The sequence below is a fragment of the Conger conger genome, chromosome 11 (genome assembly GCF_963514075.1).
Source record: "Conger conger chromosome 11, fConCon1.1, whole genome shotgun sequence".
NCBI classification, from domain to species: Eukaryota; Metazoa; Chordata; class Actinopteri; order Anguilliformes; family Congridae; genus Conger; species Conger conger.
Window position 1 is genome coordinate 47,143,293 of NC_083770.1, and position 14,456 is coordinate 47,157,748.

The following is a 14,456-nucleotide window of genomic DNA, read 5'->3' on the forward strand; positions in this document are numbered from 1 at the left end:
GTGTATTGTTAATGTGTGTCTGTGTGTGTGTGCGCAGTGTGTGTCTGTGTGCGCGCGACTGTGTCTGCGTTGTGTATGTGTGTATGTCTATCAGTGTATTGTTAATGTGTGTGTGTGTGTGTGTGTGTGTGTGTGTGTATGTGTGTGTGTGTGGGCAGTGTGTGTGTCTGTGTGTGCGCGAGTGTATCTGCGTTGTGTATGTGTGTATGTCTATCAGTGTATTGTTAATGTGTGTGTGTGTGTGTGTGTGTGTGTGTGTGTGTGTTTGTGTACTGATGGGAGGTTGTAACCAAATGTACATGGATTACTCCTTTTGTTCCCTCCTTCATGCCCAGCCTCAATAGCCCTCTGTGAGCTGTGTAAGATGCTGTAATTAAGAATGAAAACTAAAAATAGGAAAATAGGCGATTTGAATCCCCTTCCCCCTTCCCTCCCTCCCTCCCTCCACACACGTGTCCCCAGCAAAGGGCGTGTACTCATACAGAAAAAAAAAAAAAAGTCCCACACACACTACCCAGTCAGTTGCCAAGATACAGCGCTTTAGAGGGCAGTGAAGCTAATTCCCTGTACATCCTCTTTCTTCTTTCCCAAAGTGCCCCGGTGTCAGCCACTCCTCTTAGGCCTTCTCTGAGCCACTTCGAGTGGCTGGCCACTCATCTGTGGTCCTCTGACAGCCTACGAGGGCTAGTTTCACTGCAAATGGAAGACTTTTGAAAAAATATTATTATTATTATTATTATTATTATTATTTATTACTATTATAGTAGGTCCCCTCGCCCACTTCCCTGTGGAAAATGCCATATTGATATCGTTCCTCAGAAACACGCTCAGATGGACCGAGAGCACGTCGATGAGAGGTGTGAGAAACGGCGAGCCGCGTGGGAGATGAAACACCGTCCCCCCCGAGAAGGCGATGTGTTGATGTGCCGCAGATGCCAGGATGCTGCTGAGAGACGATGCTAGAAAGCCATTAGCACTAATAACAGCGATCGCGAGAGAACGCACAATCGCCGCGCGCAATGAACATTTATACGAGCCCCGCGGTCCTGAATGCTGTGCTTCTCAACCGGCTCCTCATAGCCACGCCTTATCATTGGCCGTCGCTTAGTAACCAGGCCCGTAAGGGAGTGCCCCAGCATGCCTCGCTGCGCATCGCACCTGGAGAGGACAGGTGCATTGTGGGCAGGTAACGTGCAGCTGGGGGACCAGAGCACATACAGCAGTTGATAGACACAGGTACTTCATGTCTCCCTGGGTAAACACTGCAAACCAAAGAATAAGTCTATGTTAACAAGTATTTTACTCTTATACTCAGACTTATAAGGCTGGTTTCTCAGACATAGATTAAACCTATAGCTCTTTTAGTATAGGCCTAATCCATGTCTGGAAAAACAGCCTACTATCTTATTTCTATGACTTTTCTGCTGAGTAAGACAAAAATATTGCCAATGACGTGAGACATTTTTAACTCATTTCAAGACTTGCCAATGGGGGTATGACAATTTCACATGCCAAGCAAAGAGTTAACTTAAAACAGGCCAATATTTTTCTACTTGAGAGCAAAATTATAATTGTGCGTTTCATTATAGGACTCAAGCACTTGTTAAGTCTGACTTTTCTGTCTGCAGTGAAGCGGACGGGCAGCGGTAAGGAGAAGAGAAGGAGTTCCCTTGTGGTTCTCCCTTGCGGTTCTCCCTCGCGGTTCTCCCTGCGGCCGGGCGAGAGCGGACCCTGGGGAGGGATGAGAGAAACGTCTGAAACGTTCGTGGATCAGAAGAAGTCCTGCCGCAGACTCAAATACAGCGTCGGCATGACAACCAAGTGTCCCTGGGGGGCCGCAGGGTCCGCTGGTTTCTGTGTTCACCTCCGTCAACAGTCAAAAATCAACAGCCGGTTTTTTGGACACAGGGACACCAGTCAGGCCGGTTAACTGCAGAAGCAACTGCTGTAAATGGCCAATTCATTGTTTAATCGACTGCTCTGATTGGGTAATTCGGTGCTATAGTGACATCACAGATCCAGCGCGCCGCCCTGCGGCCAATCGGGACCCGGTCTGGGCGGAGTAAGAAAGAGAGGCCTCTGGGTGTTTTTTTTTTTTTTTTTTCCAGCTGTTGCACTTTTTGAGGATGCCCCCCTGAGTGTGTGTGTGTGTGTGTGTGTGTGTGTCCCACGCGGGGCACGGGAGGAAGAGGTCACATGACGGAGCAGCGGTTGCGCTGCAGCGCCCCCTGCAGGCGGATGGAGGTGTGGTTCTGCCGCATGCCCCGGCTGACGGAGATGCCCAGCAGCTCTTTGAACAGCAGCGTCACGTGCCAGTTGAACTTGGCGGAGCACTCCACGTAGCCGCACTTCCACGTCTTCTTCACCAGCACCGAGACGGCCCGGCGCGGGGTGAACCGCTGCCTCTGGAGGTCCCGCTTACTGCCCACCACCAGGATGGGCACCTCCTGACTGCTGCCCTCCCTGAGAGGGGGAGGGGGAGGAGGGAGAGAGAGAGGGGGGGAGGGTGAGAGAGGGGGGAGAGAGAGAGGGAGAGGGGGGGAGGGAGAGAGAGAGGGGAGAGGGGGGGAGGGAGAGAGAGAGGGGAGAGAGAGAGGGTGAGAGAGGGGAGGATGTGAGAGAGGGGGAGAGAGAGAGGGTGAGAGAGGGGAGGATGGGAGAGAGAGGGGGAGAGGAGGAGAGAGGGGGGAGGAGGAGAGAGAGAGAAGGGGGAGAGAGGGGGGGAGGAGATAGGGGGGAGAGAGAGGGGGGAGAGAGAGAGGGTGAGAGAGGGGAGGATGGGAGAGAGAGGGGGAGAGGAGGAGAGAGGGGGGAGGAGGAGAGAGAGAGAAGGGGGAGAGGAGATAGGGGGGAGAGAGAGGGAGGGAGAGAGGGAGGGGGAGAGAGGAGGAGAGAGGGGGGTGAGAGATGGAGAGAAAGGGGTATAAGGGGGAGTGTATGTGTGAGAGAGAAATGGAGGAAGAGAGGGATACAGAGGGAGATACAGAAAAAGAAAGAGAGATAATTTACAGATTTTACAGTAAGTTAACCCATCACAAAACCAAAACCCTCACAGAACCACGCTACCCCTAAAGCATACATGTGTTACCGAACAAGAAATAAAACTCCATTTTGTTCATGCAACATTTTTCTCAAATTTGCCCCCGAGACTCGAGCATTTCAACAGCGGAAGGCACACTCTTCAGCCAGGACATCGTCATTAGTCTGAGCGCTGTCAGACAGTCATAAGATCCGCACTGCTGTAAGCTCAGCTTTGCTTCTTTTAAGAGAAAGACAGAGAACGGGGGAGGGAGGGAGAAAGGGGGGAGGGGGTGCAGAGGAGTTAGAAGTGAGGGAACGACAAGTGCTCTACTGAATAAGAAATATCAACCTCATGGGAGAAAAAATCTCAGATTCCAATTTTCTGAATCTATTGAGGCTGTGAAAGGTGAGGTTCCCGCACCTCCTCATTATGACCCGCGCTGCATCAAAACTCTCCGCTCTTCACATTCTCATTTATTCCCAGTTTAAATTCAATTCCCGTTCCGCGCTCCATTTTAAATTGAATCGAGTGCGGGAGGTCCCTGCCGGATGCCGGGCCGGGGAACATCTCCACTCCACAAGGTTAATAATAATCTTATCATCGTCGCGGTTAATGGTGTACATTGTTGCATTAATTGGTACCGTCTAATTACCACCAATTAATAAAGATTACGCATTTCCCTGGACGTCCGTTTTTTGTCGCGTTGCCCTTTGTCACATTTCAACACAAACGATGTTCGTGTGCCGTTCTAATCTGGCTCGGTTCGATGGTCTGAGCTTTAACTCCTGCTCAGGTGTTCCTGACGGGATTAGCATATTTTCTTCGCTTTAATTTTTCGGTAGCACGTACTTGCAGGAATCCTGTTTGTTTGGAAGGAAACGCTGGATGCCTTTGTGCCGCATACAGTGCGCGCGCGCGCTCTCTCTCTCTCTCGCGAGCGCGCGACGGCAGGAACGGTTCAGACGGTTCTTTGGCAGCTCCACGCGCTGCGCGCTGACACTCCCCCGGAGCGCCGGTGTGTATTTCATAAAGGCCAAACACCGCGATCAAACGCGCACCTTCCCAGACCGATCAAACGTGTCTGCCTCCACTGGAGCGTGTGTGTGCGCGAGGTGGGGGGGGGGGGGGGGGCACGGGAGGGGGGTGGGGATGGTTTAACCGACTACACAGGGCCCCAAGCTGAGGTAGGCCTTCAAAGGGCCCGGCCTCAGACATTAAACAGCATAAATAGGTGAGATTGGTGAGTGACTTACTGCATTAAGGCTGTGTCTATATAATCACAAAGTCAGGTTATGTATTAGACTGCCTGAAGGTGTGTTGAACTTATGTGCACAGGGCCATGAATTAACTACATCCCCCCCCCGTGTGTGGACAGCAGGCTAACCTAGGTCACACAAAACGTTCGCACAATGTTGCTGCCATGCGGTGGCAATGCTATAACATCGACAAAACATTCCGGCAACATTGCGGGAACATTCGGCGTCAGCCGGGGCCGAAAGAGGTCACATAAACTGAGGATGCAGCAGGAAGAGGAACCCGTTTGGACGTTTATGTCTCCGGACCGGACCGAGAGTGAAGGATGGGCACATTTTATTGCGTTAGGACAGAGGTGAACTCTGAGGTGACGACGGGATGGATGGATCCAGGTGAGACATTAACCCACTCCGATCAGGTTAGGAGAAAGAGAGGCGCTCATCCAGCGGCCATTTCCTGCAGCGCCTCACTTCAGATGCTTTAAAAAAATGATGCAGAGAGCCGCCAGGACGGGGAATAGACACGGCGAGCAGCTCCATGAGAGAGCGATAAACACACAGTCACACACGGGCACACACGGGCACATCCCCTCTCTTCCTCCTGAAGGACCGAGACTCACAAACACAGATATTCTCATCATAAAAACGAGTACAACCACAGGCATACAGCGCAGGCCAGTGCACGGAAATGCACAGATTTACTCCACGTGGAAATGGAATACATTTCAAAATATGTAAATAAATATAGTATAAAATTGTTGCAACACCGAACCACTACATCAGTAAATATACATATTATTGCTCCTTTTCAATATTTTAGTACACAATACTGCCGTGAGATACATCATTATTATCATGATAATGCATTATTATTTCCCACCTAAGTCCACATATACATAATTGTATAAATGTATCAATGATGGAAATGACATTAGCCTGAGGGCAGATTGCAGGCACACAGAAGACAGAAAACACGTTCTTACACGTTCACACAAATGCAGAGATCTACAGAGGGCTGGGCTTTCGGTAAAGGGCAGAAAAGAGATAAAATCTCGGGGGGGGGGGGGGGGTCTGGTGCAGCGAGGGAACTAACAGGTAAGCACTGAGCGCAGACAGTGTCAGGATGAGGGGGGGCCGAGGGAGGCAGGGGGGCTGAGGGACGCACAAGGGGGGGCACGCAAGGTGGGGAGGGTGGTCTGGGGGCCACAAGGGGGGAAGGGGGGGTCTGGGGGCCACAGGGAGGGGGTCTGGGGCCCACGAGGGGGGGATTGGGGGTTCGAGAGCCACACAAAAGGGGCGGGGGGTCTGGGGGCCACGCAAGGGTGGAGGGGGGGTCTGAGGGCCACGCAAGGGGGGGGGGGGGTCTGAGGGCCACGCGAGGGGGGGGTGGGGGGGTCCAAGGTTCAGGCGCTTTAAAGTGGGAAAAACCCCAGGAACACAGTGTCCGTCCTCCCCACGCTCCTCAAACCAACACAAATTTCAATAACCTTCGTCTGGATGTCATCTCACTGCCCGTATTATTCACCAACGCCCCGTCCACCCCCCCGGCTCAGTTTTCATCTGCCTGGAATAATGAATGACCTGTCATCGCCCGTGAAGCCGCCAGCAGCGTTATTGTGCGCTCTGAGAAACGTCTCGGGGAAACGCCACCGCGCCGCTGACATCCGTCAGACTCCAGAAGGAGCAGGTGGAGCAGCAGCCACCCTGACCCGCACGGCGGAAACCTGTAAACATCGCTTCGGGACAAATAAACACTTTCACGGCGCTTCCATGTGTCGATGCACTACGTCGTTTGCATAGGGATGCCGTCTCTCCATTGCCCAAATCAAAATACAAACATATGCAAATATCTACCCCCAAAATGTCAGGGAGGTTTTTTTTTTTTTTTTTTCACAGCGCAATGCAATGGTGTGGCAGTTCCGTCTTTTCCGACGATGATGATTCAAATGTCACCTCGTTAGTGAGCTGTCAGTCTGGGGCAGGGGAGGTAAGAAGCCGTCACCCTGGGGCTGCCGGGTGGCGCATCCTGCTAAGGCACTGCTCCAGCGCACTGACGAGCCCCACGGTCTGTTAATGAGTCTGTGGCCCGGAGCCCACGGTCTGTTAATGAGTCTGTGGCCCGGAGCCCACGGTCTGTTAATGAGTCTGTGATACAGCCTCACCCAGGGATGGGAGGGTTTGTGTCGGGGAGGAAAACAGTGTCTCACTGCACACCAGTGACCCCCTGGTGGTTGATTGTGCACCTGCAAGTCCACCTGTTGATGGGGGGGGCTAGGGAGGTTCCAAGAACCCTGACTGAAAGGGGTCTTCAGAAAGGGGACACCCCAGCAAGACCATTCCGCATTCCAGTCTGCCAGCTCTGGATGCCTTGTGGTCCCCTTGTTCTCTGTTCTGATTCCTTGGCGGTGGATGATCTAACACTGTCAGAATGGTGGAAAACCCGATTTTAAGACCGTACCATAGTTCTCCCTCCCTCCCTGATTTGCCCTTCCCCTCCCCAGACCCCTGTTTTTCACCCTAAAGAAATCTGCCCTCACTATGACTATTGCTTATGTTTATGACGGCACAACATGCCAGTGTTCCACCATTTATGGATGTGATGCTTCTCAATTACTGAGGAACTCATGCACTTATAAGTCACTTTGTGTTAAAAGTGTCAGCTAAATGACTAAAATGTAAAATCTCAATGTGAGATCTTTTCACGAGCGACAGCCCTGTCTGTGTGAGCCCGACTGGCTAACTGCGGTGTGATAACAAGCAGCCGCTAACACTGTCCTTCATAGAAGCACAAGCACGCTTGTCTGGGCTCTCCTGATTCGACAGCAGAAGTTGCAGCGATTAGCGGCGGTATCAGGGTCCAGCGGTCCGAAAGTAAAAGTCCTGCGGTGTGTTTCTTCCAGCCGTGAACTCAATCACCTCATTTCACCAATTAGTTCTGCCTCCCGGCTGGCTAATTATGCTAACGGGCTAAATCCTGGTGGCTGGAACAAAGCACTGGGCAGGACTTTCTGAACCCGGAGTTTCCTCCTCTGGCAATGAGCGCTGATGGATACAGTTGGGCATTCCAGCAAATCGGGCTGGAAAACGGTGAAAAAAAAGTAAAAAAAAAAAAAGCCATTATCCCGGATGGCGAGATTGTGACAGGGAGAGAACGCGGAAAAAAAGGGAACTCTTAATCAACCGTGTCTCACAGGCATGATTTCCAACAACGCACTAAAAAGCGACAGTTCCAAAGTTTCTCTTACGCAAGCAGACATCCGGCACACTGCCCGAGGGCCGTACCTTTCCCTCTTAATCACGCCATCGCTCATTTGAGGCCTCGAACAGATTCGTTGTCGGGGGCGGACCCAGAAGGAAGGCAGAGAAATGATTAACGCCGTCCCCCCATAAAGAAAACGCATATGAGGCAAGGATCTATCTGGCACATCTTTCACGCGGTCTCAGGCTACGGATGCGAGAGACGCTCTGCGCGGGAAACCTCACCACTGCTCTCCACTGCGCCACACTGTAGCGTGTGGGATGGTTCGGCCCACATCTACGCAGTGGGAAGATGGGGTTTTGACTGTGCTTTTGCATGCTGTGCTGTTGTGTTAAACTGTGCTGTTGTGTGTCGTAAGGTTCTGTAGGACTGTGTTATTTTATACTGTAAGGCTCTGTTTCTGTGTGCTGTTTGGTTCTGTTGAACTGTGATATTTTATCCTGTGCTGTTGTGTGCTGTAGTGTTGTGTTGAGCTGTGCTGTTGTGTGCTGTAGTATACTGTAGTGTTATGTTGAGCTGTGTAATCTTACACTGTATGGTTGTGTTGAGCTGTGCTGGACTGTGCTGTAGTGCTGTGCTGGGCTGTGCTGTAGTGCTGTACCTGTAGTGCTGTAGAGCTGTGCTGTACCTGTGCTGTAGTGCTGTACCTGTGCTGTACCTGTGCTGTGCCTGTGCTGTAGAGCTGTGCTGTAGTGCTGTAGAGCTGTGCTGTAGTGCTGTGCTGGACTGTGCTGTACCTGTGCTGTAGAGCTGTGCCTGTGCTGTACCTGTGCTGTGCCTGTGCTGTAGAGCTGTGCTGTAGTGCTGTAGAGCTGTGCTGTAGTGCTGTGCTGGACTGTGCTGTAGAGCTGTGCTGTAGTGCTGTGCTGTACCTGTGCTCCACGATCTGCTGGCGGATCATCTTCACGTACTCGAAGCTCTCCACGCAGCAGATGTCGTACACCAGGATGTAGGCGTTAGCGTTGCGCACCCCCCGACACCGCAGGTCCAGCCACTCCTGCAGGGGGCAGCAGAGCACACCGCCACCACCCAATCAGACAACACCCAGGAAACCAACACAATGCCATCCATCCATCCATCCATTATCTGAACCCGCTTATCCTGATCAGGGTCGCAGGGGGGCTGGAGCCTATCCCAGCATACATTGGGCGTGAGGCAGGAATACACCCTGGACAGGTCGCCAGTCTATCTCAGGGCACACACCCCATTCACTCACACACCCAGGCCGAAGAGTAGAGGCTGCAGTCAGCCTAGCCTGCACGTTGACAGGCTGCGGGAGGAAACAGGAGCACCTGGAGGAACCCGGCATGGATAGAGGGAGAGCACTTCTTCAAGGGTTCATGTGGTCATGCCAGGACTCGGAGCCGTACTCTCCTCCAGGGTCCTCATCGCACTTGTCCCCCGTGTTCAATCTGCACTTCAGTGTACCTCGCTCCGGATAAGAGCGTCTGCTAAAGGCCCCTAATGCAATGTAATGTGATGTAACATAACACACCGACTCCACGAAGAACGGTCCCGATTGAGATTCAGAGCAGGGCCTTTCTCCCCGTGAGGAGACAGAGCTCTCCGCCGCCCCTCCGCCTCTAAATGAGTAAACATGGGGCGGCCGTGTCTGGCTGGAGTCAAGAGCGCCGGAGTCTCTGCGGCGTACCGGGAGGCCTCCGCCGCTGCTTCCCTAATTAAGACACGGCCGAGGCGCGCTTCCCGGGGCCGCTCCCGGGATGTTTTCCGGGAGGGTCAATTAGCGGAGCAGGTAACCCGCGGCGACGGGAAGCGGGTGCGGAACACGGCGAGGCCTGCATGCTAACGAGGCGGCGGCAGTAATTAGTGCCCAACCGCCGCACTGGGGGGGCGCTGGACACGACGGGGGGGGGGGGGGGGGGGGGGGGGGGGGCGACTGCTCCGGCCCTGAGACACTGACCTCCTCCTCTCCCCACTCTCCACCACTGCGTGACCTGCATGCCTGACCTGTCTGTGTGACCCGCGTACGTGACCTGCATGCCTGACCCGCATGTGCAGGTAACAGTTGAAATTGTACTTCCCTCTAGGGTCTTTCAGCGCACTTAGCCCTGGTTATGGGTATGCACTTTGCACTTTGTCCTACGTCGCTCTGGATAAGAGCGTCTGCCAAATGCCATTAATGTAATGTAATGTAATGCATGTGACCCGTGTGTGTGACCTGCATGTGTGACCTGCATGCGTGACCCGCGTGTGTGAGTACTCACAGCACACAGAGGAGAGAGGGAGGAACACAGACGGGAGACTCAGGAGGAAGAGGAGGATGAGAGTTGGAGGATACGCAGCGGAGAAAGGAGATTATCTAGCAGCAGCAGTGGGGGACGGACTGACAGGCAGGAGCCCCAGAGCAGGGCCTCTGCAGACACCTGTGACTGACCCGGTTTTACGATGCCTCTGCAGCAGAACAGTGAGATACGTCTACTGGAGAGCATCCGTCAAAAACGATGACAGGCATCCCGAGGGGGGGAACAGAGCATTGCATTGTGAATACGGGACGTTACTTTAAAAATCGCAGGAAAACCTTTCAAATTCAAAATCGATCCATTTTGAGCGTGCACTGACCGTGCGTGCACTGCCCTTCGGGGGGGGGGGGCGGGGACGGGGACGGGGGCACACTTAGCGAAGCTACGGAGCGGCTTCTGATGCAATTACACCGCCGGCTGCCTTCCCCAAACCGCCGAGACTCGACAGCATTAGGATTCAGCCGCGAACCCCGGCTTCCTGACAAGCGGCAGCCAGCGGGGTAGATGCACTCCTGGAGACGATGATCAATGCCTTCTCTAATAAAGGGAGCAACAATACATCCATTTCAGCCAGGAATAACACCGCTCCTTCCATTCGGAGGTGTTTGCCCTGCGCGGTGTTTGTGTTGCAAATGAGTTATGGAGCGTAATAAAGGTGTCTCACACTTAGCGGAGTGGATAATGAGAGCAATCAGGTATCATACCAAGCCTCCTGACACGGGAGTTACTACAGAGAGAGCAGAGGAGAGATGGAGGGAGGAAGAGAGAGAGCAAGGGAGGTGGAAGAAGAGACAATGGATGTATATGTGTGTGAGTGAGAGAGAGAGAGAGAGAGGGAGAGAGAGAGAGAGGAAACCAAGAAGGGGAGATAATAGGTGTGTGTGTGAGAGAATGAATACTAGAAGGAAGGAGAGAGAGAGAAAGGGAGAGAAAGGGAGGTGGAAGGATAGAGATAATGTGTGTGTGTGTGTCTGCGTGCATGAGAGAAAGAGAGACAGAGAAAGGAGTGAGAGAATGTGTGTGTGTGAGTGTGCGCATGAGAGAGAGACAGAGAAAATACCAGGAGGAAGGAAATAGAGTGTGTGTGTGTGAGTGTGTGTGTGTATTTGTGTGTGAATGTGAGTGTGTGTGTGTGTGTGTGTGAGTGAGTGAGTGTGTGTGAGAGAGAGAGAGTGTGTGTGTGTGTGTGTATTGTGTGTGTGTGTGTGAGAGAGAGAGAGAGAGAGAGAGAGTGTGTGTGTGTGTGTGTGTGTGTATTTGTGTGTGAGAGAGAGAGACATGGGGAGGAGAGAACAGGCAAAGATTGCACTTTTCCGTGTTAAGCCGCCCTCTCCCCCCTCCTGATTGGATCTTATTTTCCAGGGGGAGCGTGTGATTGATCATCGGTGTTAGGACGGCTCATTCCTCTGTCATCTCCCCCCCCTCCTCCGCCAGCCGCTGTTTTCCTGCCGCCACCTCTTCAGGCCTTGTATCCGGGGAGAATGAATCATATTGCAACTGTCACCAGTAATCTAACCGAGGTGCACTTCTGCTGAGGGCTGGGAAGGAGGGGGCCACCTCCAGTCAACACCCCCTCTCCCCTGGCCAATCCCCCTCACCCCCCTCCCCTCCCCTCCCCAATCCCCCAATCCCCCTCTCCCCTGCCCAATCCCCCTCCCCTGCCCAATCCCTCTCACCCCCCCTCCTCTCCCCAATCCCCCTCACCCCCCCTCCTCTCCCCAATCCCCCTCACCCCCTCTCCCCTGCCCAATCCCTCTCACCCCCCTCCCCCAATCCCCCTCAACACCCCCCCTGGACTGCCAAACAGAGGCCCTTTGAGGAGGGTATCGCCAACAGGACAGCATCACACATCAAAAAAGCTTCGACTTCCTTGAATTCCCGTCCTGTGATCCACGATAGATTTTCCGTTTCAGAAACCCAAAGCAGGCTTACAGCAGCGCAGCCCTCCCCCGCCGGCTTCTTATCTCGCAAACACACACACACACACATGTGGGCTTGCCTGTTTCGCCACGTCCCAGAAACCAGCGGGGGGAGGGGGGGGGGGGGGGCGTGTAAGGGCGCCTATCGATGCCCTCTCCGGTTTCAGCGCGGGGATGTTGGAGTGAATCATCTGACCCCGACAAACCGTTTCAATCAAACCGCCGGCTTTTTTGTTTCGGCGCTGACGGCCCGGTCGGGCTGCGGCGCCTCGGACATCAGGAGGGCCAGAGCGGCGTGGTCACGGCTCCGATCCGCCAGGACCGCTGGCACCGGCTGCGGGGCATGTCCGCAGCGATAAGAGCGGCCCGGTTATCTCCCTAAAAACACTCGGACACGGCGGAGCGGTCCGTTTCCCAGCATCCCCGGGTGCGTTTCTCCCCCCTCGCCTCTCTCCTCCTCCCCTCCCCCCAGGAGCTGGGGTGACAGATGAGAGCACAGGGAAGGGGGTGAGGTGGGAGATGTATCGTATAGATTGGCTCAGTGCTCCCTGGAGCTCCACAGGCCTCCTGGCCAATCAACTCCACAGACTCAAGGCCTCCTGGCCAATCAGCTCCACAGACTCAAGACCTCCTGGCCAATCAACTCCACAGACTCAAGGCCTCCTGGCCAATCAGCTCCACAGACTCAAGGCCTCCTGGCCAATCAGCTCCACAGACTCAAGGCCTCCTGACCAATCAGCTCCACAGACTCAAGACCTCCAGGCCAATCAGATTCACAGGCTTAAGGCCTCCTCACCAATCAGCTCCACAGACTCAAGACCTCCTTGCCAATCAGGTCGAGGTGTAAAATTCAATCCAGGTTCAGAAAGTAAAAGTCCTCCCCAGCATTTTGTTCCAACCGCCTGGATTTGCTAACTAGCACAGTTCTTCAGCCAGGAGGTAGAACTAATTAGTGATCTCAGCCGGCTGTTGTGGAGGAAACACAAGGCAGGACTTTTACTTTCTGACTCCTGGAATGTCCATCTCTGAAATCAGGTCTCCTTTACTTGGTGTGGCGGTGGGGGCGAGCATCTATTAAAAATACCTCCTCTTCAAACCACGGGCCTCTGCTCAGGAGCACGGAGCACTTCCTTTCGGGCTGAACAGAGGAGGCCCGACCGCATCAGCCCAGAGCCTCATTAGCCGCTAGCCTAAATAGGGGCCCACGGTGTAGGCGGATCTGATTTTACACCCCCACTCCTCCACCAGGACTAAAAAAATAAAATAAAATAAAAATCTCAAAGAAAACTACACTGGAGGAGAAGTGCGGCTCAGAGCTGGAGTCTCTCCGGCTGTGTGTGGGCTCCGTCGACTGTGCCGGTGTCATTATCTGAGCGGCGAGCCAGAGACTGGACACTGTACCGCGCGTTGGCAAGTCTCAGCGCCAGGAACAAAGAGGCCTGGCACCGAAATCTCCCCAGACTTCCCAGGAGTGTCAGGACTGAGCGGTGACTTGCACAACAGTAGCGCTCTCTCCTCGCCTCTGCTTTATTACCGGTTTGTTTCAGTCATATTATTAGGATGGTGAGGCGCTGTTGCCTCGCAAGATGGAGGTTTCCGGTTTTGAATTCTAGAGGGGGAGTTTGCATGTTCTCCCTGTGTTTACGCGAGTTCCCCCCCCCCCCCACACACACCAAAAGACAAGCCTGGCAGGTCAGGTGCACTCCTGTCGTTGCCGTTGACCAAGGCGCTGACCTCAGAGCTGGAGTTGGTCCCTGGTTGCGGCACTGTGGCTGCCCCGCTCAATAAAACTTCACTCGTCTAGCGCTTTTCACAGAGAACTCTCACAGAGTAAGACGCTTTACAGAGTAAGAAGGGAAAATACCAGCTCTAAGTCCCCAGATTGCAGTTCAGAGGGGCAGGGGGACCCCACTGCTCGTAAGTCCTGGGATGGATCAAATGCAGAGGGAAAATGACTCCATCGGAGAGAACTGATTTGTGGGTGGAGCAGGGTTATGATGCATTGGGCAAGTGACCAGTGTGAGAGATAAAGAGCTTCTGGGAGAGAATTGTGGGAGTTCCGCAGAGCCGATGTTTTGAGATTCTCCGTATCTGTTCTGAGACACTGGAGGAAGATGGAGGGACACTTAGGAACAACAAGCTGAGGAAAACACAGCGTTTTACACGACCCACTATACCTTTAGGAAAAAAAATAAACGTTGAGAAAGTGTGGGAACCGGACGATCCGGGCCGTGAGGTCCATGGGAAGCGTCTGAGTGACTGACCGGAGATTCGGAGGGGACGAGCTCCTGCCCCCACCCTGTGACTACCCCCCCCCCCCCCCCGCAGCTCCCCTTCAGCTCCCCCTCGCTCCGATCACCGCCGTCCCTCTCAATCCGCAGAATTTCCCCAGACGGTGGGGGGGAATAATGGCGTTCCGTGCCGGACGGCGGGTGTCGGGAACGCCAGCGTTCCCGGGAATTCCCAGAGCGGCGCTCGTACAGGGATGTGAGAATGCGGAGAGGCGTCCGCGGCCCCCGGGCCTCCGCTGCTTCCCGTCGTACGTCAGGAGCTCGTCTGACGAGCGCGTAATTACAAATTAACACCTCGGGATCTCAGGGCCTCAGGCTGCAGCAGGGGCTGGGAGAACGTAGCGTGTTAACCGCACCGGCTTCCCTACGGAGCAGCCCTCTATACGGCATATAGGATTAATATCAATCATCATCATCATCATAATCATAATTATAATCATATTCATGATCG

The 14,456-nt window shown here is 53.7% G+C and overlaps 1 protein-coding gene across 1 annotated transcript in view; it reads right to left on the reverse strand.

Moving 5' to 3' along the window:
- Positions 1-464: 464 nt before the first annotated feature.
- The window catches only part of rasl10a (RAS-like, family 10, member A), a 28,173-nt gene continuing 14,181 nt past the window's right edge, over positions 465-14,456 (reverse strand). Inside the window, exons 2-3 of the mRNA XM_061261346.1 lie at positions 8,407-8,531; positions 465-2,463 (exon numbers count right to left, since the gene is read on the reverse strand). Of these exons, the coding sequence (XP_061117330.1) occupies positions 2,193-2,463; positions 8,407-8,531 (396 nt within the window). The 3' untranslated portion in view covers positions 465-2,192. The remainder of the gene's footprint in view (positions 2,464-8,406; positions 8,532-14,456) is intronic.